At 36.2% G+C, this 27,944-nt stretch overlaps 5 protein-coding genes and 1 long non-coding RNA gene across 8 annotated transcripts; 3 read left to right on the top strand and 3 right to left on the bottom strand.

The window, feature by feature from the left end:
- The first annotated feature begins 1,723 nt into the window (after positions 1-1,723).
- On the top strand, positions 1,724-10,061 carry LOC18102466 (COP1-interacting protein 7). 2 transcript variants are annotated; one of them, XM_024609690.2, is made up of 13 exons: positions 1,724-2,042; positions 2,463-2,636; positions 2,875-2,995; positions 3,072-3,111; positions 3,460-3,512; positions 3,600-3,655; positions 4,262-4,414; positions 4,545-4,750; positions 5,547-7,147; positions 7,369-8,322; positions 8,576-8,978; positions 9,600-9,662; positions 9,757-10,061. In XM_024609690.2, the coding sequence occupies exons 1-13, from the start codon at positions 1,984-1,986 to the stop codon at positions 9,822-9,824; spliced, it is 3,951 nt and encodes a 1,316-aa protein (XP_024465458.2). In that variant the 5' UTR covers positions 1,724-1,983; the 3' UTR covers positions 9,825-10,061. The 2 variants fall into 2 exon arrangements, with proteins under 2 accessions (XP_024465458.2, XP_024465457.2); XM_024609689.2 differs by having other exon boundaries at positions 4,545-4,765.
- A 224-nt stretch (positions 10,062-10,285) lies between these two features.
- On the bottom strand, positions 10,286-12,973 carry LOC7475398 (putative protein phosphatase 2C-like protein 44). Its single transcript, XM_024609692.2, has 5 exons — positions 12,700-12,973; positions 11,892-12,176; positions 11,262-11,514; positions 10,783-10,916; positions 10,286-10,685 (listed from the first exon to the last, which is right to left on the bottom strand). The coding sequence occupies exons 1-5, from the start codon at positions 12,727-12,729 to the stop codon at positions 10,548-10,550; spliced, it is 840 nt and encodes a 279-aa protein (XP_024465460.2). The 5' UTR covers positions 12,730-12,973; the 3' UTR covers positions 10,286-10,547.
- Positions 12,974-15,562: 2,589 nt separating this feature from the next.
- Positions 15,563-20,297, top strand: LOC7475968 (uncharacterized). The gene is made up of 6 exons (XM_052456432.1): positions 15,563-15,684; positions 15,796-15,901; positions 17,047-18,412; positions 18,535-18,819; positions 19,582-19,838; positions 19,923-20,297. The coding sequence occupies exons 1-6, from the start codon at positions 15,630-15,632 to the stop codon at positions 20,131-20,133; spliced, it is 2,280 nt and encodes a 759-aa protein (XP_052312392.1). The 5' UTR covers positions 15,563-15,629; the 3' UTR covers positions 20,134-20,297.
- A 534-nt stretch (positions 20,298-20,831) lies between these two features.
- Positions 20,832-22,491, bottom strand: LOC7475399 (60S ribosomal protein L14-1). The gene is made up of 5 exons (XM_002315534.4): positions 22,327-22,491; positions 22,129-22,230; positions 21,460-21,589; positions 21,260-21,372; positions 20,832-21,031 (listed from the first exon to the last, which is right to left on the bottom strand). Exons 1-5 carry the CDS (start codon positions 22,327-22,329, stop codon positions 20,975-20,977), a joined length of 405 nt encoding a protein of 134 aa, XP_002315570.1. The 5' UTR covers positions 22,330-22,491; the 3' UTR covers positions 20,832-20,974.
- Positions 22,492-23,092: 601 nt separating this feature from the next.
- Positions 23,093-27,039, top strand: LOC7475969 (cysteine-rich receptor-like protein kinase 44). Of its 2 annotated transcripts, XM_024611010.2 has the most exons (8): positions 23,093-24,062; positions 24,431-24,538; positions 24,849-24,970; positions 25,510-25,570; positions 25,643-25,720; positions 25,826-26,063; positions 26,235-26,385; positions 26,582-27,039. In XM_024611010.2, the coding sequence occupies exons 1-8, from the start codon at positions 23,240-23,242 to the stop codon at positions 26,903-26,905; spliced, it is 1,905 nt and encodes a 634-aa protein (XP_024466778.2). In that variant the 5' UTR covers positions 23,093-23,239; the 3' UTR covers positions 26,906-27,039. The 2 variants fall into 2 exon arrangements, with proteins under 2 accessions (XP_024466778.2, XP_024466777.2); XM_024611009.2 differs by having other exon boundaries at positions 23,095-24,062; positions 25,510-25,720.
- Positions 25,470-26,767, bottom strand: LOC127905852 (uncharacterized). Its single transcript, XR_008060337.1, has 2 exons — positions 26,618-26,767; positions 25,470-26,462 (listed from the first exon to the last, which is right to left on the bottom strand). It is a non-coding gene; the product is annotated as an uncharacterized LOC127905852 (long non-coding RNA).
- Positions 27,040-27,944: the final 905 nt, after the last annotated feature.

Below are 27,944 nucleotides of genomic sequence, written 5' to 3'. Positions count from 1 at the left end.
TTATTATTTATTTTTTTACTTCAAATTAATGTTTTGTTTTTTGGTATTTTCATATCATTTTAATGTGTAAATACCAAAAATAATTTTTTTAAAATAAAAAAACACTATTTTAACACCTTTATCCTTGGTGAGATATGGCTTCTAATAAAATCAATTGATTTTCTTTATATAGTTTTCAATGCAGGCACTTCCTTGTCAAGAGACAGAATGTATATATGGGACAAAATTATAAATTTATATTCTGCTGCTACAAAAGTTAATGATCTTTCATTTTTAAACAACTCCAGATCTCGAGGTTAAAGAGAGATAGATATTAACAAATTAGCATTTATAATATTTTTGACCTTGTTGGGCACATTGTAGGGAATGGGTGGAAAGGTTGAATGTTTAATATTTACCGTGTATTTTGTATGGGATGTTTAATGTTTTTTAAAAATATATTAAAATAATATTTTTATTTTTAATATTAACATATTAAAACTATTAAAAAATACTAAAAAATATATATTTGATATTCTTTTTTAAAGACAGAAGCTGTTGCACTCTTAAACAATCACTTGATCACAAAAAAAGAAGATGTAGAGGTCATCCGGAAATGCAGTTAAAACTATGTTTTTAAAAAATTTAATTTTTTTTAAATTATTTTATATATATATATATTTTTGGATATTTGATATTCTTTTTTAAAGACAGAAGGTATTGTACTCTTAAACAATCACTTGATCACAAAAAAAGAGGGGATGTAGAGGTCATTTGAAAATGCAGTTGAAACTATGTTTTTAAAAATTTTGATTTGTTTTAAAAATTATTTTTTATATATATATTTTTGGATGATTTTTATGTAATGATATTAAAAATAATTTTTAAAAATTAAAAAAATATTATTTTAATATATTTTAAAACAAAAAATATTTTAAAAAATAATTACTAATACATTACCGTATAAAAATAACTTTTACGGTGTAAGAGTTTTTTGCGCGCGTGCGTTTTTCTCTCCTTTTCCCTTAGACTCAGTGCCACTTTCATTTACTTTTACTGAACGACAATCATCCCCTAGTAATTATTATCTACTGTTTTTTAAATTATATTTAATTTAGATTTTTTATTCAACATTTGTTAGGTCCTATCGTTGCATATAATTTTTAAAAACTTTGGAATCATAAAGAAAAACTCTCCGATTAATCAACTGATTTTTTTTATTTGAACAAATTCATTATAACTGACCAAATAAATACTTATAGCTGAATGGAAAATTAATTGAAAAAGAAAACAAAAAACGTTTATAAATTAAAGTACAAGTAAGAGAATCTTGACTAGCTCCACCCATGTACAGGAAAACAACTAGCCGTCCATCACCATCAAGCATCAACGGCAAAGCGTTGAAAACGGAGGCTTCATTAGTAATTTCAAACCTAAAAATCTCGGACATCATTGTCGAAATTCCAACCCTGTTACTGTTTTGTCACTTTACGGTCCTATTGGTGTTTCATAAAATTTATTTTTTTAAAAATATTTTTTAATATTTTTAAATCATTTTAATATTAAAAATAAAAAATAAAAAAATATTATTTTAATATATTTTAAATAAAAATAGCTAACACAATAGCAAACGTTATCCACACGTCAGCATAGTTCGATTTCTCTAAATTACCCTTGAACATTTCCTTTATTCACATCTGCCACGCTAACGTCATACTTTTTTCTCTTGCAGACAAATTTCTCACTACCCAGTTGGTATCCAAAGCAAGCGCTCTCTCTCCACTCCCTTCTTTACTCTCTGTTAGGTTCTCTGCAGCAACTTTTCTTCTTCTTAAAGAGCTCTCTTCTTTTCACATTGAGCCAAACCTTTATGTATTACTGAGTTTTTAGCAAATTATTCTTTTCTTTCTTTCTTTCTTAAACACTCTCTCTCTGTTGCATCCCCCCCCCCCCCCCTCCTTTGATCTCATTTCTTAGGCCATTAAAGATCAGTTTTTGTCAAGGATGAAGTCTTCAACTCGGCTTGACTCGGCCATTTTTCAACTCACTCCAACTCGAACCAGGTAATTTACTCTCTTCCATCACTTTACTTTCTTTGCATGTGGGTGTGGCTAGCTAGCTTGTTCCAGTACCTGTAACAGTTTTGTGTAACTTTTAGTAGTTATATATATTTATATTATTACGTTTTATTTCTTTTCAGCAAAATATAACTCACTCAATGCTTGAGTACAGCATAAACCAATTTTTTTTTTGGGTTTCTGAGTTGATTTCTATATTCATTGGAAGCCAATTGCTTCTTTAAAAGCTCTGGTTTTATGAGTAGATGATAAAGCTAATGTTGTATTTCATGTTACCATTTAGCCGCTAATTATTTTCAAATTTTGAAGCTTTACTAGTTAACATTTTAGAGCTTAATTCATTGATTATTGGGTTGTAATTTTGCTGGAGAAAATTAACTTGAGTTTTATTGTGTTATTTATCAGGTGTGATTTGATTATATGTGTGAATGGTAAGACAGAGAAAATAGCTTCAGGGTTGGCACAACCATTTCTTGACCACTTGAAAACTGCTCAAGATCAATTGGCCAAGGGGGGCTACTCAATTATTCTTGAGCCTGGAACTGATGCAGCATGGTTCACGAAAGGAACAATCGAGAGGTTCACACTGTTTTCCAATGCTACTCCCCAATTGTTTTTATATATTATTTATTATTGCTGTAGTGGTGGTGGTATTGATCTTTTTGTGACAGGGGGTTTGAACTTTATGTCACTTGCTGCTTTACTTCATATTTAATAATGTAAACTAATTTCTTTTCTCTTAAATTGCCTCCAAATTAATCTTGGTTTTAAATTGCCTCCAAATTGATGTTGCAAACTAATTTCTTTTCTCTTGTAGGTTTGTTCGCTTTGTGAGTACACCAGAGGTCTTGGAACGAGTTTACAATTTAGAATCTGAGATCTTGCAGATCGAAAAGGGAATTGCAATTCAAAGCAACAATGATATAGGATTGAGCTCGGTAAGTAAAATCCTGAAGTACCTTGTGATGTAAAGTCAGAGTCGAATTCGGTTTTAGTTGTTTTTTTTATTCACAGGTAGAAGATAATCGAGCAAAACCTGCAGAGTGCATTGAAGGTACTAATGCAAAATGATTTTGGCGTTGTGTTCCTCTTTGTATTTAAAACTCTTTTGTGGTTGTCTTGTGCTTCTTGTTTTCATAATTTACTCTCTAAACTGGTTTATTTATATCCTTTCTTGTGGGTAGGAGGAGAGGGAACATAATTTCCTTTTCTTCTCTCTTTTGTATCTTTACTTAGTACTCTTTCCTTTTTTAGTTTATTCTTGCTGTTAAGTAGTTGCTTCAATGCTTGTAAAATGTTTGATCAAGTTTTTTATCCTAAGAACTAAATGATTAAGATATAATTGTCTTTCTGTGGTGCTGTTTTTTGTTGGTTTTGGATTATATTGGATGATTTTTGACAGGTAGCAGGCCTCCAACAGATTCTAGTGAGGAAAAAGCCATTGTCCTTTACAAGGTAATAACTGGCCACTAAATAATCCTGATCACATTATGAGTTTTTGGCATTTTCTTTTTCTAATTGCGTCCCTTTGCTTCCTGGCAGCCTGGTTCACATCCACCAGAAGCAAATGGGTCGACTGTGCAGGAAGGAAATTCCAAGTATGTATCCTAGTACCTTGAGTAACTGGATAGTGAACAAGAAATTCACAAACTTCATTGCTGTCATGAGTGACAAATAACAAGATTATGATGAAAAAGAAGTCAAAAATTTTGAATAGTTGCTTAAATTTTACTCAAACTCCACAATCCACCGTGTGACTCTTCATTTCAATTTCCTAAAAGTTCAGGGGGCAAATTGCAGTTATAGGTATTACCAAATCCACTTCAATTCCCTACTGCAAATTTCATCATCATTGTCTTCGACCCATGGTTTTCAAGACACGTGCCAAGAGTCGAATCATTTTGCGGGTTACTTACTTTCTTGTTCTGCATAACCTCTATATTGACTTCATTTTCAGTCATCGACACGTAGATTCACAGAATACCAAAAAGTTTGCTGTTAAGGAGCATGTTGTTCACATTTTTGAAATTATAATAATAATTGTAAAATTAGAAATGTATAGTTGATTATGAGTGGCTAGACTAGTACCATGTCAAAATTTGATGACTGCTAGCATCTCTACTAGTGTAATCCATTGGTTATGCAGATTCAACAGTGCAAGCAAGAGTATTAATCAAATACTGCATTTGGTTTGTCTATACCAGGGTTCAGCTTCTGAAAGTTCTGGAGACACGAAAAACTTCACTGCAGAAAGAGCAGGGCATGGCCTTTGCACGTGCTGTAGCTGCTGGTTTTGACATTGATCACATGGCACATTTAATGTCATTTGCTGAAAGTTTTGGAGCCTTACGCTTGATGTAAGTAGCTTTCTTTATACACATCAATTCTCTCTATTTTGTTTTCATGTTGGCCTCAAATTGGTCTCTGGTATATCTATATTTCTTAGAGGATAATCTCTATTGTGGTTTCATTCATCAATGTCAACAGGGATGCTTGTGTAAGATTTATGGAATTATGGAAAAGAAAACATGAAACTGGCCAGTGGGTTGAAATTGAAGCAGCTGAAGCAATGTCTAGCAGGACAGATTTTTCAGCCATGAATGCGTCAGGCATCGATCTCTCTAATACAATCAACAAGCAGTGGCCCGAAACTCCTGATAGTAACAGGAAAGCAGGTGTTGACCCAAATGCAGGTATGAACTTAAAATGTAAGAAGTTCCCTAAAAAAGAAGAGTTACTCTATTATCATTGCCACTTAAATGCATGTCTCGCTATCTGATGGAAATTAAATGTCACGGGGTGTGGGAAAGGAGTGCAACTAATCTGATCTAAGGAACCCACTTAAGGAGTGGAAAACACTAAGAAAAGACCACAACCTTACTATCACCTAAAATAAGCAACTGAATGTAATCTGCCGGGCTGGCTAACTTCAAGGGCTCGTGGACATCTTGGTACATTTTTAAGGGCTCATGGATATGCATTGTCAAAGATTGGAGGAATTCTACTCCTCAGCAATGCCTCCTCAAATTATCAGAACATGTATAGGTCTGTGCAAAGATGATACCTTTATTTATCTCGTGACTTTTAGTTAGATTCCTAAACATGTGGAATGTAGGTTCTGTTTACTTCACTTGAAGTCACTAGTGACCCAGAGTGCTTGATACTGAGCTCATTGCATGCTAGAAGGGAAATGCTATTGTCTTTTTGTTCTTGTGCGTCCTTTTTTTCTTTTTTTACAGAAATGTCCTTGTATAAGAATGAAGGTGTGGCTGTTGGGGTCAACATCAATTAGGGTGTTCCAATAGCAGCTAAAAACTAGTTGAACTAAAAGACAGGTCCTCTAGGTTAAGATTTTCTTATAAGCATGCAAGACCATGAATCGTTGAACTTGGAATGTCCTTGTTGTACTTATTTGTGGCATTATATTCCATATATGCCTTTGTTTTCTTCAAAAATTCAATTGAAGATGATTTTCGACCAATCTGCTAGATGAGAGGCCTCCAACGGATCAACAACCATCACCAGGCCAACAGGAATATTTTCAAGCCCAGTTTCCGCATCCTATGTTCCCTCCCTGGCCCATTCATTCGCCACCTGGAGCAGTGCCTGTCTTTCCAGGGTATCCAATGCAAGGCATTGCTTACTACCAGAATTATCCGGGAAATAACCCAGTTTTTCAGCCACCATATCCATCAGGCGAGGATCCTAGAATCCATGCTGGTCAAAGGATGAGGCAAAGAAGGCATTCTATGGATAGCAACACTGAAACTGAGGCTTGGGAAGTGGATGCTTTGAGAACAGGATCTCAGGATGAGGCAGAATTGGAGAAGGAAACTTCGAGAGGTCGAGGACGAGGGAGGAAGGGAAGTCATTCAGGTAAAAAAAAATCAGGCACGGTTGTTATTCGGAACATCAACTACATCACTTCAAAGAGGCAGGACTCATCTGTTAGTGAATCACGATCAGCTTCTGGTTCTGAAAATGACGAGGAAGATGAAATTTTATCAGACACAGCTCCGAATGTGAAGCACAGGAACTCTCTGAGATCCTCAAAAAGGAAGGGAAGCCATACAAAATCTACAGATGAACTGAAATTATCAGATATGGCTGGAACATCTTACGGGAAGGAGGAGGAAGGTGGACACTGGAAAGCATTTCAAAATTATTTGCTGAAAGATGCTGATGAAGCTGAACGTGTTGTTGACCAAGGTATGTTTGCAATGGAAAAGAATGTTCGAGCAAAAAGGCGACAAAATACAATGGGTGATGATCCTTTAGTTTTTGATGGACGAGATCCAGTTGATAATCAAGAAGGGGATGTGACAGTTATGCAGAAAATTAGTGGAAACTTGACCCGCATGACTAAGGCATCAAAAGATGAATTGTTGCTATCCATAAAAATGGGTCAGCCTAATGATGATAGAAGGTTGATAAATGGTCAAATGGATCTACAGTCTGCAGAAATAGATGGGAGGAGAGGTCAATATAGGATGAATGCAAATGATGATTTTATAATTCATGGACGAGAAAACAAGTCAGGTTATAGAAGTTTAGCATCAGATCCTCTGGCTGTTAATGGATTTGAGACTGCAAAAAATGATCTAGACAGGAGGTCATCCGTCAACATGGATGATGATTCATACATAGTCTCACTAAGGTCAACTTCACTAGATCAAGCTGGAACTGAGGGGAGAAACACAATCGACATGGACTCTGAGTTCCCATCAACAGTTCAGAGGACAGAGAGCTTATCTAACAGGAGCCAAGTCAAATATGAACCGGATGATTTAAGTTTGATGCCTGAGCGTGGGACAGAAAAGGGGTCTATTGGTTATGATCCTGCTTTAGATTATGATATGCAGGCTTCGCTACATAAGAAAAATAATGAGGCTGTAGCTGGTCAAGGCTCTAAGAAGTCAGACAAGGACCGGAAATCAAAACTCATTCCAGATACTTCAGATAGGAAGAAGCCAGCAGGACCGATAAGGAAAGGAAAGCCTTCGAAGTTGAGTCCTTTGGATGAAGCAAAGGCACGTGCTGAGAGGCTAAGAACATTTAAAGCTGATCTCCAGAAAATGAAGAAAGAGAAGGTACTTTCCCTTGTCCTTTTAATGAGCATTCAACTCAACATTATAAGTCAGAAAACTTAAAGCAAAGTGGGGTATTGATCTTGGCTCCTACCTGTGTACTTTGTCTTACCATATGCACGGGTTAAATTGTATCTTCCCATTGGGGATGATTTGTCTCCTTTACCTGCTAGCTTCATTAGGAGTTATCCTCAGATTTGGAATTTCTTCTCTTTTCTTTTCAGGAAGAAGAAGAGATTAAACGACTGGAAGCTTTGAAGTTAGAGAGACAAAAGAGGATTGCTGCCAGAGGCAGTTCCACTACTGCTCAGTCAGCATCACAGCGAACCAGTAAACAATTGCCAATAAAGCTTTCGCCAGGCTCTCAAAGAGGATCAAAATTCAGTGATTCAGAGCCGGGATCCTCATCACCTCTACAAAGGTTCTCCATCAAAACTGTTTCTGCAGGATCGGGTGATTCTCAGAAAGTCTCAAGGTCCAGCAAATTGAGCACTGGAACAACTAGCACAGTTGGAAATAGGTTAACTCAGTCAGTATCATCATTGTCTGAACCAAAGAAAGACAACAGTGGTGTGACACCTGATTCAAAGGCATCCGTGGCCAGGATTAGGAGGTTATCAGAGCCAAAAATAAGTAGCCGCGATCATACTTCTTCAACTAAACCACGAAACAGTGAATCAGTATCAAAGCCAAAATTATCCAGTGGGGCTGACAGCAAGAAAATATCTGCACTGATGAACCATGATAAAAGCAAGGTGGCATCTCTTCCAGAACTGAAAACTAAAACCACTAAAGGACATGATGTTGTGCCTGGCAATTCAGCAGCAAAAGAAATTCCACAGAAGATGAACAAAAGTAAGTCTATTTCAACTTCTAAAAGCACTGAATTGAAACAGAATGGCAACAAAATTTCACATCATAGTGATGGGGATGACAACCCAATAATTGAGAAAACTGTTGTGCTTGAGTGTGAGAAGCCCACCATTCCCTCTGTACACGCATCAGAACAGAATATAGAAGTACAAGATGGACACTCTAATAACTATAAAATACCGGAGAAAACAGAGACTGTGGTGGATTATGCTAATTTTCAAGCGCCAGTTTCACCATTTACCATGGATGGGATTGATAGAAACCACACTGAGCATCAATTACCAAAGCACCCCGGGGTTCATGAGGTAAGTGAGTGAGAACTAGAAATGTTTATGGCTGCTTTTACTGTAGTTTATGTGTACTTGTACGGATGTGCTTTACACCTAAAAGAATTGGCATGTAAGATTCATCTTGCTGTTTTAAGACTTAGATTATGTATGCAGTGGTTTTAAAATGATCATAGTAGCATAAAATTGGAAGTATTTCATTTTCTTGTTGACAGTGTTGGAAATTTGTTTCATGAGTTGATTTTTATTATGTAACATCTTCTGCTCTCAGGCTGCATCTGAGCATGCAAGTCATGCAGAGAAAGAATTACCAAAGCTTTCAAGCACTCATATTGCTGAGAAGCCCTACCATGCCCCTTATGCTCGGGTCTCTTTTATGGAAGATCCTTGTACTGAAAATTCTGAACATGGCAAAGCAACTCCAACAAGCTTACAGACACATTCAGCAGGTGCAGAGACCATTAAAGCTCATGTATCTGATTTAAAAAGCTTGAAACTAGAACAGATCCCTGAAGTATTGGAGAAGCCTCAGACAAAGGAATCATCTAAAGGGTTTAGACGATTGCTGAAGTTTGGAAGAAAGAGCCAAACTGCAGGTGAACGTAATGTAGAATTGGATAATGTTAGTTTGAATGGTTCCGAGATGGATGACAACGCTGCTTTTTCTAGTGAAGGTAAAGGCACTATACTTTTGCCCCCTGCTTTTAGTCAATAGTCAAATCTGGAGTTCCTACCATTGCTTATTAGTTCCACTGAATGTGACTATCCAGGAAAAGTTTAAATTTCAGTAAACAAATGGCCTAGAATCTTGAAATGCTTACAGCCAAGTCTAGTTTGAAAGAAACATATTTCATTCTTCTAAATAAAAAATCATTGCATCAACTTCTATATTGTCTTTTGATATCTGAAATCACTCAAAAAACTTATGTGCGAACAGGAACCTGTGTGCATGTTATACATCTGTACTTTATTGAGTTTAATATTTTGGTCGGCAAAGTGAATATCTTGAAGAAATACTTTGCAAACAGAGTAATACCAGAAATATCACAACAGTAACACAAATTGTGTATTCTCTAATTTTACCATCCGAGGCCGTGTCTCTTGTCAGTATAATTTATAAATCATTCATATTGCAAACCACAGGTTGTGTTAATTGATTGACCATACAATGGTGATGGTTAGCTAGTCTCAAGGATGAGTTTTATGGAGATAATAAATTTAAGCGAAAGCCTTGATCATTATTAGTCATATGTACTTTCCACAAACTGACTATCAATTTTTGGTTGTTGCACCAGTTCATACATTGAAGAATCTAATCTCTCAAGATGAGACCCCTACTGCTGGCCCCAATCAAAAGAGTAAGCTCTCCTATGTTTTCACCAAACTCATCATAGTGTACACTCTTGTTCATAGATTTAGTTGTCTCACTAAGATGAAAAAACTTGGTTGCAGCTTCTCGCCATTTCTCATTGTTATCGCCCTTCCGAAGCAAGTCAGGTGAAAAGAAGATGACTACTTGATAGGTGATATGTGGATGTACCGAAGCAGAAAGATGGTCTTGTTTTGCACCATTGTGGTTGTGCTTTGTTGACTTTCCCGTCTTGTAATTTAAAAGAAAGGTATGTTAATTACATTATGTATATCGGTCAGTGTACATTCACTTTCAATTTCCGAAGTTCGTTTGATGTATTAGGTTGTTGACTCGTTGCTCCCCTTCTTATTGATTGAAGTATGATAATGTTCATAGATTGATACAAGTCTTCACATGGCTCACTAGGAATAGGATATCTTGGATTCTTAATGATTTCCTTAAATCCGAACAAGTTTTGGGAGGAATGGCCCATCTTGGATTCGTATGCTTGTCCAAATTAAGGCGTGGACCAAGAAGCAATGCATACTTCTGTGGAATCTGCACCTCTTGGCATCTGGTTAATTTTGTACGCAACGTTAAAAACTTACTTTACTGAATCAAAAGTGGAAATTTGATGTTGTGCCACATTTTAGCCGAACAACAAATACTTTGGAGTTTCAATCAGTGAAAATCGAAATTACAGCTCAGTCTATCACATACTATAGGTCCTATGCCATGGCAGAATGGGAAATGACAAGGTGGCTATTGCGTTATCATACAACGCTAAAACAGTATTTTTCTGCAATTGAAAACTTTTTATATTCCTATTGCTTCAAAGAGTTCACTGCATACATGCCTGCCAGATCAAGACTGGAGAGAAAACAAACATGTATTAATCAAAGCGAATAACAATGCATGAAATGTTGCTTTTGCTCATTCTAGTTAGAGCCTCCTTTGCCAGACACTCGGCAGCTTCCTGGGGATCCTCCAAGTGTCCGATGAGATTTACTGCTTCTTGATTATTCATAGCCTGGATAAATATCAGGGAAGTTAAGGGAATCTGTGTATGTATGTGAGAGGTACTGGGGCAGGTGGACTGTATGTTATGGTAATTAGATGCATCTTACCTCCCATATGCCAGTGCTTCCTATGATGACAAACTCAGTATCAGAGTCAATCCTTTCAGCGCCAACAAGAAGCTCAGAGCCTTTAGATTGCTTGGTGCTTGCTGCGTTGCTGGATTTCCATGATAATATGCGTCCTAGATGCACAAAATAGCACCCGGTATCAGATCACGGAGGTACATAAATCACTATTAGATTGCTTTTCTATTGCTTGTAGGCTCCCATGCCATCAAGGGTTTTTTTAACTTCTGGATAACAAAACACTTTTGTAACTTTATGGGGAAACAATGTAGAGTGAGCAGCTTATTAAAATTTTCCGTTGCACCACTCCAGCAACTAAATATAATTGATCCTAACATGCATTTTACTTTTTTGAAAAAACAAAATCTGAAAATCACTCGGACTACGGTGTCTCGTCAGAATTTAATAGCAAACACATCGACTCCAAATGTAAAAAGACTAGAGTAGAGCGTGCTCCATACCGGAAAGGAGCCTATGAGACCAAAGCCTTTTGGCTGTTCGCTGGTGCTTGCTTTTCATCTGATGAGCCACACCGTCTCTGCACACTACAACTCTAAAGTCACCCATGTTGGCCGTCAAAAGTTTCTCTCTGTTGAACACTATAACAGATGCTGAACCTGCTTTCCATGTTTCATCTGACTTCTGTGTCTCCCTGATCTTTGCTCTTGCAGCAAGATAGGCTTTTCTCATCATCTCCTTACTCTTTCTCCTTATCTGAGAATGCAAGCCACCTTGTAAGTAATGCTACGTAGCTATAGAAAAAGACTTGAGAGTAAAACAAGTAGATCACATGTATTCTTTTAAGATTACAATTATATGCATAATGACTCTGCTTTGCAGATTTATTGGTTGTCTTTCTTAAATGACAAAATTGTAAAGGAGAAGTTTCCATGCTTTTTCCCTTGCACGCTGTTGCACAGGAAAATGACCTGCATCTTTTCTTTTGGCCATAATTTTAGCTGTGAAGGTCAATGCATTAGCATAGCTTCCAAGTCAGTGATTGATACTTTTTTTTATGTTTCTTGTACTATGATTTATGTGCCCGAAAGAAAGCGTGAGAAAGAGGAAGCATTTGGGGCAGTCTTGATTACCTCCTTGGGGTTCCTATCAAGCAGGTGGGATTGCAGATACTTGATGACTCCATGTCCAATTTGTGCATCTGAAATTCCGAAGAACCACAACTCTAGCTCCTCTATTTGCTCTCTTTGAACCACAACACAGTCAGAGTCTGCCTCATCTGCACCACCTTTAAATGACTGATCCTCCACAACATGATATCCATGAGATATTGGCATCATCCATGAAGCCTTCTTAGCCATATGAGCCGTTCTTTTATTTTGCCCATTTCCAAGGAGAAAGCGCTTTAGCCGAAATGCCTGGCAAATTTAAACAAGCGCATTAATAAAATGACCATGGTGATATAACTTGACTTTCAATGGCAAACTTCGACATCTCAAGCCTACCAATACCAAAAGACTGCTTTTGCACACTTTGCCTTTCCTTGACAAAGTTTCAAAATCTTAGAAATACAAAAATCATTGTTAGACAAGCAAATGTTTGTGGATTATGATCATAGCAGTCCTTGAATCTTTTATTATTATCTGATACTGTTTTCTTGTGGAATTGTAGCCATAAACACAGCAAGAAATCTACAAGTCACTCTTAATTTGATTGTTCAAGAACGCGAGATGAGATGATTATACACTGCCCGTCCTGTTGAATATGATCCTCATGAAGTGAAAAATAAATCAAAATGGAAATGATACATAGCATGTGGAACGTGTAAGAACTACAGAGCAATCAAGAATTCCACTACCCCTTGTTCATTTCTCACAACCTTCTGAATGTCAAGAACTGCTAAGAATTATGAAAACATCAAAATGAAACTTGTAGGCATACCTTGAGCTTTAGATGATCTTTGAGTCCCATGTTTCTCCCTGATATTGATGATAGCTAGAGACCCTTTAAGAATACCCTTGAATATGTAGTATTTGAAGGGCAAGATAGAGTATAAGCGAATCAAAAGGGATTTTTTTTTTTTGGAAATGGCAAGAAAGGGGGAAGGGAGGGAGTGGCTGGGGAGTCTTGCTTGGCAGAGGAAAAGCTTTTAGTGTTTGCTTTGGAAATGTATCGAAAGAAAAGTTTGAAGCCATTCATCAGCCGGTTTGGAACTTGTTTTTCGAACCCTGTCAATTCATAGGATTAAATGAATCTTTTTTCTGAAAAATATTTTGAGGATATTAATTTAAATTTTAAATAGAATTTAATTTATAAAAAAATTATAAAAATAAAATAGAGCGAGACACTTTAATTTACTATAATAATTTCTTTTGAAATTAATATTAAAAGAGATATTTTAAAAAATACTAAGATATTAACAAAAATCCTATTTTTACTTTTCTCTCTTATATGCTTTTTTTCCCCCCTTTCAAAAACTATTAACAGCGCAATATCTTTTTTTTTTTTTTTCTTATTTGGCAACAATCACTGTCAAGATATTCTTGCTCCTCGTCAATTGCTATTGTTAGGTCAATGTAATAACTGGGGGGGAATTAATGGGCTTTGAATATATCCGTTGAAGAAAATTATGCCCGATAATAGCCGGTTTATAATTTTTGTTATTTGGGCTATAGCTTGTTTGATATTTATTTAAAAATGTATTGAAATAATAATTTTTTAAAAAAATTTAATTTTAAATCAGTAAAAGATAATTTAAAATACAAAAATAAACAAGATATTAAACTTATAATAATATTCACCTCGCTGGAGGCGACTCTTGATCAGTTTGCTTGGGAAGACAAAATACTAAATAATCTGTCCATTTCAAATTTCAAACAGACTTGAAATTAGTCTTTAATTTTGTCTTCCCATTAATGGCGTGGATGAGGTTTCCAAAAGGATGGCAAGAATGTTAACATATATTTGAAATTTTGATAGGGTGGCGGTTTAAAATATTTTTATTTAGAAATGTATTAAAATAAAAAAATTTTTGACATCAGAATATCAAAATAATCTGAAAATATAAAAAAATATTCGTTTTAAATAAAAAAATTCAAAATTTTAAAAACATGGTTTGTACCGCGTTCCTAAACACAATCTAAAATAGCGTCTATTCCGCATGTTTTTGGACCGGCTGAAATAACTATATCTTAACTAGGTTAAAAATCTTCATAGGAACTAATTACTTTTGGCAAGTGTGTTAAGCATATAATTAAGGAAAAACCTCGCTCGTTGATTTTGTTCTCCAAGGCTTGAAAAGGGTTAGGCGTGCATGTCTTCAATTAAATCTTTTTTATGACTTCTCTTGGTGAGCTGTAAATTTAGGGCACGGCCACCTTTGTTGTTCCAGCCATGATTTCAGCTTCACTAGAACTAGGCTAGGTGAACTAGTAAATTGTCATCATCATTAAATCCCATGCCTGTACTCCCTTTCTTTTCTATTATATTAGCGTGAACTAAATGAGGTGGTTTTTCTTTTACATCACCTCGTAAAATACTTTTTATTTTAATAATATATTTTTTTTCTTCTAAATATATATATTTTTTCTAATTTCATACTTTATCATTTAATTTATTAGAAATTAAAATTTATAATTTATTATGATTTGTTTTATATATAATTAACTCAGTTTTATAACACATATAATAAGTTTGACGAGTTAACTCGGTTGATTCATGTTATTTTTTTTATCCTTTTAAATTAATATTTTTTTTTCAATTTTATCCTTTAATATTGAGTTGATTGAGAATTAGACTCCATGATGTATTTGGTTTATTTTATATGAGGTTATCTCGAACTCATGACTTAGTTTTCGGGTTTGACAGATTAACCTAGTTGACTTGAGTTTTTTTTAATTGATTTTTTTTTCAAATTCATACTTCAACATGAAGTTGATTAAAAAATAGGTTTCATGAATTATTTTGATTTGCTTTCTATAAGTGTATCCTGATTTTATAACTCGGATCACGTATTTTGCGGGTTAACCCGAATAAACTCAAGTCGTTTTATTGTGTTTTTGTTTAGATTGATTTTTTAAAACTTTCAACCTCCAACAATGAGTTTATCGAACATTAGGCTTCATAATTTCTTTTGATTTATTTTCTATGAGGTTATAATAATCTCATGATATTTGTCGCAGATTTAATAAGTTAACCCGGGTTTGAGATTGTGATAACAATGGTGTTTTCTAAAAAAAGTATTTAATTGAAAAATCAAAATAATTTATGCCTTCTTACTGAAGTTGAAATCATTTCGAGAGGCCCTAATTCTCAACTGCTTCATTCCCTTCGTCTCTTCTTGAGTGTTTTTGAGATTATAATATTACTGGTGGTTTAAAGTGTTTTTCACTTAAAAATACATTAAAATAAAGTTGTTTTTTATTTTTAAAAAATTATTTTTGACATAAGCACAACAAAACGATAAAAAAATATAATATTTTTTTATATTAAGTAATAAATTTTTTTTAAAAAATTAAGAAAATACAATTTACACCACATTCCCGAAAGGGTTTCTTAAAGCGTTCATGGCAGGTTTATATTCGAACTTGTACTAGAAGGAACCTAACAAGGCCCGGCCCTAAATTATTAACAAATCAACAAGTATATAGGCGCGCCCAAAAGGTAAGGGCAGCTTCAAAACCTAAGCCCTAAGCTAAGGGCAGCTCAATAGGTAAGGCCCATCCTCAACTTAGCCCAACTTTCATTCACCTTCAAATTATTATTATTATTATTATTATTAAAATAACAAACGTGTGAGTTGTGACTCAAAAACCCACCTAAAACCCTCAGGGGCTCTCCTTTCCTCCTCTCTTAATCACATTGCACCGGAAATGACTCTCTCTCTTTTCCTACTCTCAAAACCAGTCTTGCATTTCCACGCAAGTGGTAAAAACCCAATTCTGTTATCGTCTTTTCTCTCTACAATTATGTTATTCTTTTTTCAAAAACGAAGAAAAAAATATGTTTTCTCTTACCCCTACTGACTGGTTTTTGCAGGAATCGCGAAATCAACAAGATGGCTCTCTTCTTCTTATTCTTCTTCAAACGGAGGGACCCAATATTTATCACGCGTGAAGGGAGTGGAGGGGGGCAAGGAGAATGAGTGAGTATTTTATTCACTTCTTTAAACACTCATTTTTCTTAATTTTTCTTTGTACTCGACTTTAAATGACCAAAATTTCGACTTTTTTGTTTAGTTTTGTCGAAACCAACAGTGGGTGCATTTGCGTTCTAGTATTCTAATTGAGGTTTTTCTAGCAGTGGGCTTTAATTATTTTTGAGGTTTTGATTACTAGTTGATATCATTGTTAACACTGTCATTTCTGTTTAACTGACCTAAAAGATTGAGTTCAGTAGCGAGTCTTGCTGCAAAATTTATTGGGGCATTATAATTTCCACACTTATCTATAGGGTTTTAAGTTCCCCGCGCTCCCATTCACTGGATTTAGTTTCTACTTGTGGGTTGCAAATGGTTTGACCATTAACAGTGGAAGCTTAGTTCAACTGATCAAAGGGACGATTTGATGATAATTTTCACAAGAAATTCTGTTGGAAACTTTTTTTTTTTAAAAAAGGTGGAGGGCCACAGTTGTATCCTGCTGGAATTTGTATTATGAATATTGTGATGAATTCATGGATGTATAATTGTGCCTCATGTGAGATGATTTTGGTTTTACAAATTGTATGTGTTATCCACTTTCAGCTTTATGGTTGTAGGTGGATACTCAAATCCTAAACTGCCACGCTCTTGGAATGTTTGGTTGTCTTAACCAATGATGAGAAAATTACTATTAATAGAATCATCCAAAAAACTAATGGATAGAAAATGAAAATAGTTCATCCTGTTTCTATTTATTCTTGGACAAAATTCAACATGCAATGAAACATTTTCTTTTTCCTATCTCCTCCCATGTTTCTTTCTCACCTCATCTCTCTTTGACCAACCTTGCACTCCTCTTGCTCTGTTTCCTCATTCTGTTCTCCTTAAAGTTTGAAAAATCCAGTGCCGCTTTTATTCTTTAATGGATAAAAAACGAAAAAGCTAAATAAATATGATTTCATATTAAAGTTTTCTTTGACAAATTTCTTTTCGGGGGCTACTAAGGTTGGTTGCACTCATGGATCATTGTCGGTGTGTTTTACATTAATTTTCACTGATGCTCTTATATTTAGTAAAATGTATTGTTTTCTCAGCTAGTTGAAAGATCAATGATCTTCTTCCCTTTGTTTCATACTACTACTATACAGACACATGGAAATGCATCTGAAAGACTTGCCAAAAGTGAAAGAAGTTGAAATGAAAGTGGGTGGATCATGGTATTCTCTGAAAAACATCTTTACTAATTTTAAGGACCGAATGTTCAGAAATCCTCAAAGTCACAAGCAAATTAGCAGAGATACAACACTTTCTGCAGTTGACTCTGCTGCATCTGAGATTATCGCAACACAAACTGGTGTTAGTAAACATATTGCTGAATCTGGGGGGTCTGATAATGTACTTAAGTCATCAGAAATCCCAACAGACTCCAACAGCAGAAGAGAGTATTTCAACACATGCAACATCTCATTTACAAGGGAGACACCTCTCGAAGATGCGGTTAATACAACAGCTTCTGATGCTATGGAGATACATGGATCTCTTGATAATAATAAGCATGATGAGCATGATAGTACTATTGTTCAAGCAGCAAGTGCCATAATTTCAGATGATCCAAAGGAGGTCATGCTTGAAAATGGGAAGAGGCTGCTTGAGGAGGCGACATTTGGAACAGTTGTTGAATCAAACAATAACCAGGAGGAGGAGGCTGGGAACCTAGTTTCTTTGGCAGATCACTTATTTGATAATGCTTTTGATACAAGGCAGAACAAAAGTGCAAAAGAATCAGCTTCAATTAGAAAGGAAAAATGTCAACTTGAGAAGAAAACAGCCACACTGGTTGAAAGAGTGAACATAGATGGCTCTAAATTGGAGGAAAGACCTCCGTTATCTGATGTTTCTCAAGAGGATGATGGATTAGTGAACTTGTTTAAAATGTCAGTGAGTAATAAAACAGCAGCAGAAACGAGTAGAGTAAATGGTGATCTTTTTACACCGAGTATATCTTTCAGTAATCATGATGGAAAATCACTGAAAAAAGAAGAGAGCCCATTTGATTTCGAAGGATTATATGGCCACATTAAGATGCTGCGACCGGTTACAGCTCAAGACAACGCCATTCTCAAGTCCAATGCTGAAAGCAGAAAAACTGTTTTGAAAGACCGTGCTGTTAGCAAGAATAATAAGAAGAGAAGTAAAATAAAGAAAGAGCAGAGTGCTAAAACCATGACAAAAGACGAGGGTGGTAATTTGGATATTGCAGAAAAGGATCACATTAAATTAGAAAAAACTCCACAAGCTCCTCTTGAAACTAGCGAAAAAGATTCAAATCAAACTCCTTTAACATCTTTGGCAGACGGAGATACAGAAAACAAATTATTGCTCAGATTCTTGCACAAAGATGTTGGGGACGGTGATATAATTTCTTGTTTTAGGAATTGCGGGCCTATTTCAAAGATTGAAAAGGTTTCGTCTGTCAAAGGGAGCAATTTGTTTGATGCTTTTTTACATTTCGAGGTCAGTGCCTAATGAGTTTCAAGCCGGGCGTGGTGCTGGGAAATAATGCATTAAATTCTTGACCTTGTAGAAATCCAGTTTGACTAGTGTACAATCTTATTGACTACTCTGGTTTGTTGCAGACAAGGCAAGGTTTGCATAAAGCTCTCGAGAAGCCCGAGGTCTTGATCAAGAATTCAAACGCCTTCATTCATGACACAGCTAGCCGAATTTCTATTCCTAACCTGATTGGTGATATTGACATTTCAGTTGCCCTAGTGAAACATCCCACCCGTACAGTTAAGATAAAGCGGCTGACTGATGATATTAGCTCACATCAGCTGAAGGAAGCTCTCTCCTTCTGTAGGAGTGGCATAAATGGCTTCTTTTTGGGAGCTTCAAGTTCCAGTGCCTATGTGGAGTTTGAGGTGAGTCTTTACCTTTTTGGCACATTATTTATGAAGCATCTTCCGAGTTTACATTAATTTTGTGTGTAGTCATCAGCAATTGCCTTTTGGAATGCTTGTTGAATATTTCTTCTCAGATACGTAGACCTTTTTTTATTTTTTTATTTTTATTAACTTAAGTGTCTGGGTCGGCTTGCTCGCACCTCGACTAATCCAACGGGTCCTGAAATTAATAACCATGTAAGCCTCCAGTGATCTTAAGGTTTGTGAGATTCGAACTAGTGATTTCTAGAAAATAAACCTAGGACCTGACAAGTTACACGAGGGGTTATAGCAGATCTATTTACTTGTCCAAGTGGGTTTATCTCAAACTCCTGTACACTGACAACTTTATTTTGCAATGGAAATAACTCAATAAGTTGTAAAAGAATCATTTATTACCCACTGTTGAGTTGAAGGTTGAAGAAAGTGACTCGGTACACTTCTCACAAACATCATCCACAAACATATCTATTTCTTCATACCAAATTGGGATACATTGTCATGATCTTTTGGCAGGCTGGGCTCTGCTAACAGCCTTTTTATTAAAGCTAATGCCCTGGTAGCAAAATAATACATCGTCTAAGTAGAATTTTGCTATCTGATCAGTTCCGAGTTAGTGAGTTAGACCATTTTGATTCTTGTGGTTTTCTCAGCATATCACACTTTAGTCAATGCTTTGTATCGGTTTCCATCATCTTTGATATTTTTCCCCCTATCTTATTTATGCTATTTGTTTTGCAGAGTGAAGATGCCAAAGAGAGGGCACTAGCAAAGCATTTCTTACAGGTATCAGGAAAGCAGCTATCAATTTTCAGAGTTGATGCACCAAGAACAACAGTTGTAAGAATCCTAAATATCAATCCACAATGTCGTTCTAATGTCCTCACGATTTGCAAATCTTTTGGGAAACTCTGGAGGATGAAGCTCAGACATGAGAACATTGCGGATGTGTATTTCAAGATTGATGAATGGCCTAACATGTTAAATATTTTGAATAGGTAATTTTCAACAAATCCCAAGTGTTTTGATTTACGACTTCATAATTATGCTTACAATCTGAACACTCATGCGTGTATATACAGTTTGAATGGATTGGAAGCGGATGGCAGCCGGTGGGTTGCTCAGCCTGCTTCCATCTTTCCTCCTATAATTTTGCAAGCCCTCTGGAACCACCCAGATGAAAGAAGACACGTGATTTCATCAATGCAATGCTTATTGAAGAAACTTGAGCATCCTATGGACACAGCTGAATTAAACAATCTGGCAGCAAGGTTTTGTGGCTATAGCCTATGAATTGTAGTTGCGAGAATTTGATGGCAAGGTACACTGGTCTCAACTTTCCAATTTTGATGACGTTGCAAATTAGTTCTAACTTGCCAAGGCCAGTTGTCAAATGATCCTACATAAACTTTGTCACAAGCAAAATGAAAATCACTGGGTCATAACAGTTGTTATCCTGTACAATCTTCTTTCCTATTCATCTGCTTTTCCAGAATCTTTACTTGAAAAGAACGACGCACAATCAGCACAAATACACCCCCAACTCATGAATGATGGCACTAAAAACCCCATCGCATTCAAAGCAACGATGAAAACACTCAATAAGGTTCCAAAGGGAGTCGAGTTTTCTAGCAAGCATAATTTTTTTCTTCTTCGACGGGAACATTTCTCCGACACTTTTCTCCAGGATGAAATAAGCATTCGACCGAGTTTGCTTCGATGGGAAGAATACAGTTTCTTATTTTATTTAATCTTTGATAATTACGGAACTGCTAAATCTAACGCGAAAATAAAGCTTCCAGGAATTAGTAAAGCAAGGGGCAAATTATCAATGCACTTGGTTGTAGCGTCGCCTCTCATATTTAACAACACATTGTTGGAAATGGACGTTTTTTTTCCCTGAAGGGTAGCAGCATAAGCGAATTCTATATATGAGAAACACACAAATTTCCACTCCATAAAAAGTAACTAGTGCACGTAGCACAGGAAGATTGACCTCGAAATCTTAAATATATGGAAAATCTTCTTAAACTTCTCATAATCTGGGAGTCCATAGAAAACCAACTGAAAAAACATCCCAAAACAACTTGCTTCATGTTGATAACAAAATTGGACGTCCTTGTACAGATTACTCTTAAGCAACACTTTCTTTCTTCAACTTCGCAAGTTCTTGCCTGATCAATCCACCCCTCTACAAGTGCGTGTAAACAAGATGTATATTAGATTGAGAAAGAAAGTATCAAAATTACAAAATCATGAAAAATAAAGATGGAATCCTAGAAAGCCATAAATAAATATCTAACAGTAGAAATAGAAGTTCAAAATCCAAACCTAGTAAAATAAGTCAGTGGAATTAAATTTGAAAGTAAATTATAAAAACATTTCAAGAGCCAATCTTTTATAAAGCACTATAACCAACCTTGATCTTAGCCAACATCAACTTGAACCGATCGAAGTCATTGAGAGCTGCCCTTCTCTTCTGAACAATCAGCCTTCTGCCCCAAGAGCTATTCTCCCACTTGTTCTTAACATCTATCATCGGGAAACAATACATCTCAATAGAGGGAGGAGGTATTTAGAGCACAAATGACACAACTTTCAGTAAGAACTACCCCTTACCAGCCTTCTCCATGGCTTCAATCAAAGCCTTCTTCTTTGGAACCCGGTTGATATCAATCTTGATATCGGTGAGTGAGATTCTCTTGAAGTTCATTTGGCTCCTCACCATATCTGGGGCATCAACCAGAGCCTGTAAAAGACAAGTCACAAATTGCATTCAATGTAAGCTGACCAATTCCACGGATGACCAAAAAATCATAGAATCAAAAGATATTTGAAAATAACATATCCTGAACAAGTTCATGAGCACTAAACAACCTTACAGACTTCGGTATACAAAAAAACATCAACACTGATTTCCTCAGAGCAAGAGACGTTAATCTTAAACACCCTAAGCTCAATAAACATTCAAAGGCTAATGCTTACAAGAAACAGAACAATTTCGCACATAAAAGCCAACAGGCTACATAACACAAACTAGTCCAATATGTGTATGCATCACCCAGGAAGTGAGGTAAAATTTTAGTAAGCAAAGAAATTGCTCACATTTAAGTGATCTAAGGAGCACAAACTCTATTTTTTAATCGGTATTCTTCACTAGCAAGTTTGATTGATTAGCCTCTAAAAAAACATGACTATCTGTTTTTTATGACAAAAAAAAAAAAAAAACAGAAACAAAAGAAGCAGTAAGCATATGGTAAGAAAAATAAACAAGAGACAGAAGCATACGCGGTTCTGGTCGATGACATCAACGATAACAACGATCCTGCCGTATTCTTTTCCATAGTTGACGAGACCTACCCTCCCGATCTCCACGTATCTCTTGAAAGGCTACAAGACCATATCACATACAAGAACAAAATGATGTTAGATTAAGAGTGGTATAAGTGCGTTGTCGAGAGAAGGAGAAGGAGAGAAGTAGCTAACCATGCTGGGTTCTTGAGGTGTGCGTCACCGTGAAAGCAAGGGTGGAGGCGGACAGCTAAGGAAGACGCAGAAATGACAAGGGGTTAGGGTTTGTTTGTCTTGTTATATATTTAGTTCTTACGGAAGATTTTAGACCGTCCGATTTAGGGTTTACATTCTTCTAAGGGGTTGGGTTTAAGGATAGGTTCCGAGCTGGTAAACGTTATTGGGCCTTATTAAGTTCGGTGGATTTAGACTGAACGCATTGGTCACTGCTTTCTTTCCACCAGCTGGTAAACTTGGTATGATTTAATGAGTTGAACCGATAATAATTTAGAGTGTTGCTTATATTTTATTTAGGATTGGTTTGAAAATTGTTCATCAAACAACAATTCTAATTGTTTTTTTTAGTTTTTATCGAAAACAATGAGTTTTACTGCAAATAAAATAATATTATTTTAAAATTGATTCAACAAACTCACTATTAAAACCGCTTTTTCTTTTTTATAATAATTTGGAGATATTTAAGGGAGTGTAATAATGTTTTTTTTAAATTTTTTTATTTGAAAATATATTAAAATAATATATTTTTTTATTTTTTAAAATTATTTTTAACATTATTATATTAAAATGATGTTCAAATATATATAAAAAATTAATTTAAAATAAAATAAAATTAAAAAATAATTTTTTTTTTAAAGTAGTTTTGAAATGGAAACGGTAGTTGACAAAGTCAGTCTTTCCAGCCATTTGTTTCCACTGAAAGACTTTAAAAGTCTTTTCATGGCGAAGACCAATTGCTAATTCTTGACGTGTCAGCACTGGTCGCCAGTGCTTTTGCCCTCTCCCTTGTACCCGCCATTACCAAGGTTTTGCTTCTCGATGAGCTCAAAACATATTTAGTAATTTCTTGACAGTTTATCCATCGACTGCAATGGACCGTCCAAGTTTGGTTTCCCTCTTTTCTCGTATTCTCATTACCCTTTGTTTTGGAATTGCACAACCGCAACAATTTTGTTCCAACAAGGGAACCTATTCTGTAAATAGTACCTACAGCTATAATCTCAATCTACTACTCTCTTCTCTCCCTTCAAGCATAGCAGAGAATGGTATCTTCTACAAAGCCACAGTAGGCCAAGGCCCTGACAAAGTCTATGCTCTGGCCCTTTGTAGAGAAGATCTTCCCTCAGAAAAATGCTACAGTTGCGTTAACACTACTAGCCAAGGCATTAAACAGCAGTGTCCTAATCAAAAAGAAGCACTCGTGTGGACGGGTTCTAATTGCCTGGTAAGGTATGCGAACCGTGATATTTTCGCCAAGATGGAGGAAATACCTCCCTTCTGCATATCCAATCCGAATGATTTCTCTGGAGATTTTGCTAAATTCAACGAGACACTACATGATTTGATGGAGAAACTTATAACTCAGGCTTCTTCGGGTCCCAAGTTTGCAACAGGAGATGTGAACTTCACAAAACCGATATATGGTCTGGTGCAATGTACCCCTGATATATCAGAGCGTGATTGCGGAATTTGTCTACAGAAGGGAATGGGAGAAATGGAAAGCTGTGCTGGTGGACGCGAAGGAGGAAGAGTTCTTAGTCCAAGTTGCATAGTTTGGTTTGAGGTATTTCGTTTTTATATCCCTGCTGGTACTGTAGATGCTCCGCTACAATTTCCTCCAGGCGCGGCTATCTTACCTCCTCAGCCACCATCTCCTCCAAGTCCCGCTAACGTATCCCCTCTCAACGAGACAAGTAAGAAACGCGTGTTACATGCTTAAGTAGAAAGTTGATATCAATTTTAGGGTGTACAGGCAGTTTGAATTCTACCGTGAATGGTATTAAAACGAGTATTATTTTTTTAGCTCTTGTGGGTACTTGAGAGATTTTGGTAATTGATTAGAGTCCATTTGGATAAAAGTGAAATCGACTCATCTTGTTACTTGCATGCTCATGGCAATTAAAGGTACAGGTACTAGTGCAGGCAAGTTTTTTGTTTCCTGTGATGACTCCATGCTCATGAATAATTATGTTTGGATATTTATCAAATGCAGGATATATAATTAGCTCAGAAACGTTCATTCAACTTGTGTTTAATCTGAACTTATCTCGGTGCCATGCAGGAAACAAGATTGTTATTATCATTGTTGCGGCTGTAGCCAGCTTAGTTACCCTTATCACAATCATTTGTGCTCTTTTCCTATGGAGAAGGATGAAGCAGAAAGTTGAGAGTAAGTCTATACATTTTTAGTGTTTGCTTGTCATTGTTCTGCACCTTAGATGAATAGGTTTTCTACATGTTGGCCCTAAAAAGCAGTACGTGAGTTCATTTTCGTTTACATTGGAGTAGTGACTCCAAAAAACTGCCTAAAACTTTTGCAATGTGCAAGATAATCGAGGAATGGAGTTTGTACAAAGAGTAATGATTATGGAACCCCTCCAAGCATTTTCTCTGTAGTGGAAGTAACATTAGCTTAAATATAGTTCACTAGATAATATCATGTCACCGCTTGCTTATTTTGATTTTTAACTTCTGTGAAGATGATGATGAGATGAGAATGCTAGAATCCTTGGAATTCAACTTCAGTACCTTGAAAATAGCAACAGATGAATTCAGCAATGATAATAAGCTTGGACAAGGTGGATTTGGTTCAGTTTACAAGGTAACCTTCTTGTAATAACAACGCACTTTCATCAGGTTTTTTCATGTCCGTAAAGCTGAATTAGTTGCAGATTATCTTTTCTCAGCTTGTTAACATCTTGGTATTAGACGTATTAACATAGATATATCAGTGGACAGCAATTGTTAGGAGGAAAGGAAATATAAAATAGAAAACATCAGGGAAAGAAATCAGTGGACATCAAATTCTGATTTCCTGTACACTTTCCTGTTCCAGAAGCTTTAATGTAACGAACATGAAACACTTGTCTGGGCTACTATCAAAGCAGTGGGTAGTTCGTACTCGTGTTCTTCGAGAAGGCAACCGCTGTGCGGATTGCATGGCTAACCTGGTCATAATTATATCTTGGGTGTTCATATGTTAATAATCCTGTTAATGGTCTGTCTACATTATTGTATGCTGACATGATCGGGGCAGCTAGTCGTTTGTGGTTCTGTTTCTTTTGGGCTTAGGCCCCGATATTACCAAAAAGAATAAGAAAAAATGAAACACTTGTCTTTATTTACTCTGTTAATCTTCAGGGAGTGCTTCCAAACGGACAAGAAATTGCTGTCAAAAGGCTATCCGGCTATTCTTCACAAGGTGAAATAGAATTCAAGAATGAGATTCTGTTATTGGCTAAGCTCCAACACAGAAATCTTGTTAGCCTTGTAGGTTTTTGCTCCGAAGGAGAGGAACGAATCCTTGTTTATGAGTTTTTGGGGAATGGCAGCCTTGATAAATTCATATTTGGTACTACTGCTTTACCTTTTACTAAAGGAATTGTTTAGCATATCTAAAGTAGCTCTCTTTTAATCCACAAGTAGGATTTGGTAAATATATTGAATGAAATTGTAGATCCAATCAAGAGCACCCAACTGAATTGGGAAACAAGGTGCAGAATCATCAGCGGCATTGCTAGAGGAATTCTTTATCTTCATGAAGATTCTCGTCTTAGGATCATTCATCGTGACCTGAAAGCTAGCAATGTCTTGTTAGATGAAGAGATGAATCCTAAAGTTTCAGATTTTGGCTTGGCAAGGCTGTTTCAACCAGATCAAACCCAACGCATTACCGGCAGAGTTGCGGGGACCTAGTGAGTATTTAAATCAACTCAATGATTATACTCTTTAGAAATTCCATAGAACTACTAGAAAAAAAAAAACTCTTTTATGTCGCATAAAACCTGAGATGGAATAACTCAGTTTCGAAAGAGCTCTGTTAGCATTTGAATTGAGATTGTGCTCCTGTCGTTGATGTTGTTTAGCGGCTACATGGCTCCAGAATATGCCTTGCACAATCGATTCTCAGTGAAATCTGACGTCTTCAGTTTTGGAGTGTTGGTTCTAGAGATAGTAACTGGTAAGAAAAACAGCTGGCTGAACAATTCGGAGGAACTAGAGCTCCTTCTAATCCATGTAAGTGTGCTCGTATCTTAGTCAAGCTTTATGTTTGCTTCTTTATGCTTGGAGTAGACAGGAACCGTTAAGGATACCTAAGAAGTGCGTGCATCAAAATCAGTTTATCGTGTGATTGACCTGGTTTTTGTGTGGAAGAACTGAACTTTTTCATTCAGATGAGTTAGTTTCAACGAGTGCATTTCACACCCTGCAGGTATGGAGAAATTGGAGAGAAGGAACAGCTACGAACCTGATTGACGAAACATTGAGGGGCAGTCCAGTAAGTGATGTAATGAGATGCTTACACATAGGTTTATTGTGTGTTCAAGAGAATGTGTCAGGTAGACCCACCATGGCTGCTGTTGTTCCTATGCTCAATAGCCAATCCTGGAGTCTCCCATCACCTTCACGACCTGCGTTTCTTTTGGACAGTAACGCAGACACAGGCTTGCCTTTATTAGAATCCGATACAGGAACTACTACGCAGGACCAATCCACAGAAAACACACAACGGACAGCATATCTGTCTCCAAATTGAAATTTTCATAGACTGAGATATACTCTCAAAAGCACGAAAACTTGATTGCATTGTTTGAAAATTGATACAATTTCGAAAGACATGATGCTGCACATGGTTTGTTGAATGGTATCTGATGACCATAGTGATGTTAACTCTCCTCTGATTGCATTATGCTAGACATGGTTGTTTGTAAGTAAACTCTGGGCCCTAATGATGTTAACTCACCATTGATTGTGATAGGAACTGGACCGGATCATAGCTATCCTCTTTGAGTGCTACTGAAATGATAAGATATGAACATATCAAGTTGCACAGATACTAAATAGAATCCAGTTAGCGCCTAATTTGAAAGTTATGACTGGTTCCGTAATTTGTAACCCATATATATGTTAACCAAGAGATCGATTTTGAACATAAAATGTGGCTTCTGAATTTGATTAGATATCTTTTGGTTTTTATAATGGATTTGAGCATGTTTTCTAAACGTTTTTTTGGATGATCCTAAGATGTTTGTGGACAAAAATGGCTTCAATGGCCAAAAGACCCAAAACAATGCCCCTGAGTATCTGATGACAGTTTCCAGATTCCCTCGAGCAATTTCCAAGTTTTAGTCATCGGAAACTTAGGGAAGAAGGTCAATTGAACGATGCGTCATCTTTAGCCATAGACAACATGTTGTTCATCAAAATGATAATGACTGATTGATTGCTGTATAATTACAATTATACCTTAAAGGCTGCGTCAAATAAGTTTTTCTTTATTTAGAAAAGCAAAATAGTAATTATACTATTTGGTCCACAGTATATACAGAGTACGTGTGCATAATGATTTCTTCATCTCTTTCAGTTTTTTTTTCTTATTATATTCTAACACAGTAAGATTCCTTGAGATAGGGAAAAAAAATAGCAGACATATTTCGTAGGTTGTATATTTTGGCATGAAATGTAGTGCAGACTAGACAATGGATGCACATTCAGAGGTCATTTTCTGTCGCGGCCCATCCATTGTTAACCTGTTAGACAGCCTCTCCCAGCCTACGCAAGTCTCTACAAAATAG

This window comes from Populus trichocarpa, chromosome 10 (genome assembly GCF_000002775.5).
Source record: "Populus trichocarpa isolate Nisqually-1 chromosome 10, P.trichocarpa_v4.1, whole genome shotgun sequence".
In the NCBI taxonomy this organism is placed as follows: Eukaryota; Viridiplantae; Streptophyta; class Magnoliopsida; order Malpighiales; family Salicaceae; genus Populus; species Populus trichocarpa.
Note: the sequence above shows the minus strand (reverse complement) of the source record. Positions and strands in the feature narration are given on the sequence as shown.

Coding starts and splice junctions, on each gene's coding strand:
- LOC7475969 (XM_024611009.2), top strand. CDS start 23,240: ATGGACCGTCCAAGTTTGGTTTCCCTCTTTTCTCGTATTCTCATTACC. Junction 24,971..25,509: donor GATTTGGTTCAGTTTACAAG/GTAACCTTCTTG, acceptor GTTAATCTTCAG/GGAGTGCTTCCAAACGGACA. Junction 25,721..25,825: donor CCTTGATAAATTCATATTTG/GTACTACTGCTT, acceptor ATGAAATTGTAG/ATCCAATCAAGAGCACCCAA.
- LOC7475398 (XM_024609692.2), bottom strand. CDS start 12,729: ATGGGACTCAAAGATCATCTAAAGCTCAAG. Junction 10,917..11,261: donor GTCTCATAGGCTCCTTTCCG/GTATGGAGCACG, acceptor TTGTGCATCTAG/GACGCATATTATCATGGAAA. Junction 10,686..10,782: donor GAAGCACTGGCATATGGGAG/GTAAGATGCATC, acceptor ATATTTATCCAG/GCTATGAATAATCAAGAAGC.
- LOC7475399 (XM_002315534.4), bottom strand. Junction 21,373..21,459: donor TGAAGCCATGGAGAAGGCTG/GTAAGGGGTAGT, acceptor TCCCGATGATAG/ATGTTAAGAACAAGTGGGAG. Junction 21,032..21,259: donor TGATGTTGGCTAAGATCAAG/GTTGGTTATAGT, acceptor ACGCACTTGTAG/AGGGGTGGATTGATCAGGCA.
- LOC18102466 (XM_024609689.2), top strand. CDS start 1,984: ATGAAGTCTTCAACTCGGCTTGACTCGGCCATTTTTCAACTCACTCCA. Junction 3,656..4,261: donor GTGCAGGAAGGAAATTCCAA/GTATGTATCCTA, acceptor TGTCTATACCAG/GGTTCAGCTTCTGAAAGTTC. Junction 8,323..8,575: donor AGCACCCCGGGGTTCATGAG/GTAAGTGAGTGA, acceptor TTCTGCTCTCAG/GCTGCATCTGAGCATGCAAG.
- LOC7475968 (XM_052456432.1), top strand. CDS start 15,630: ATGACTCTCTCTCTTTTCCTACTCTCAAAACCAGTCTTGCATTTCCAC. Junction 18,413..18,534: donor ATGCTTTTTTACATTTCGAG/GTCAGTGCCTAA, acceptor GGTTTGTTGCAG/ACAAGGCAAGGTTTGCATAA. Junction 19,839..19,922: donor ATGTTAAATATTTTGAATAG/GTAATTTTCAAC, acceptor GTGTATATACAG/TTTGAATGGATTGGAAGCGG.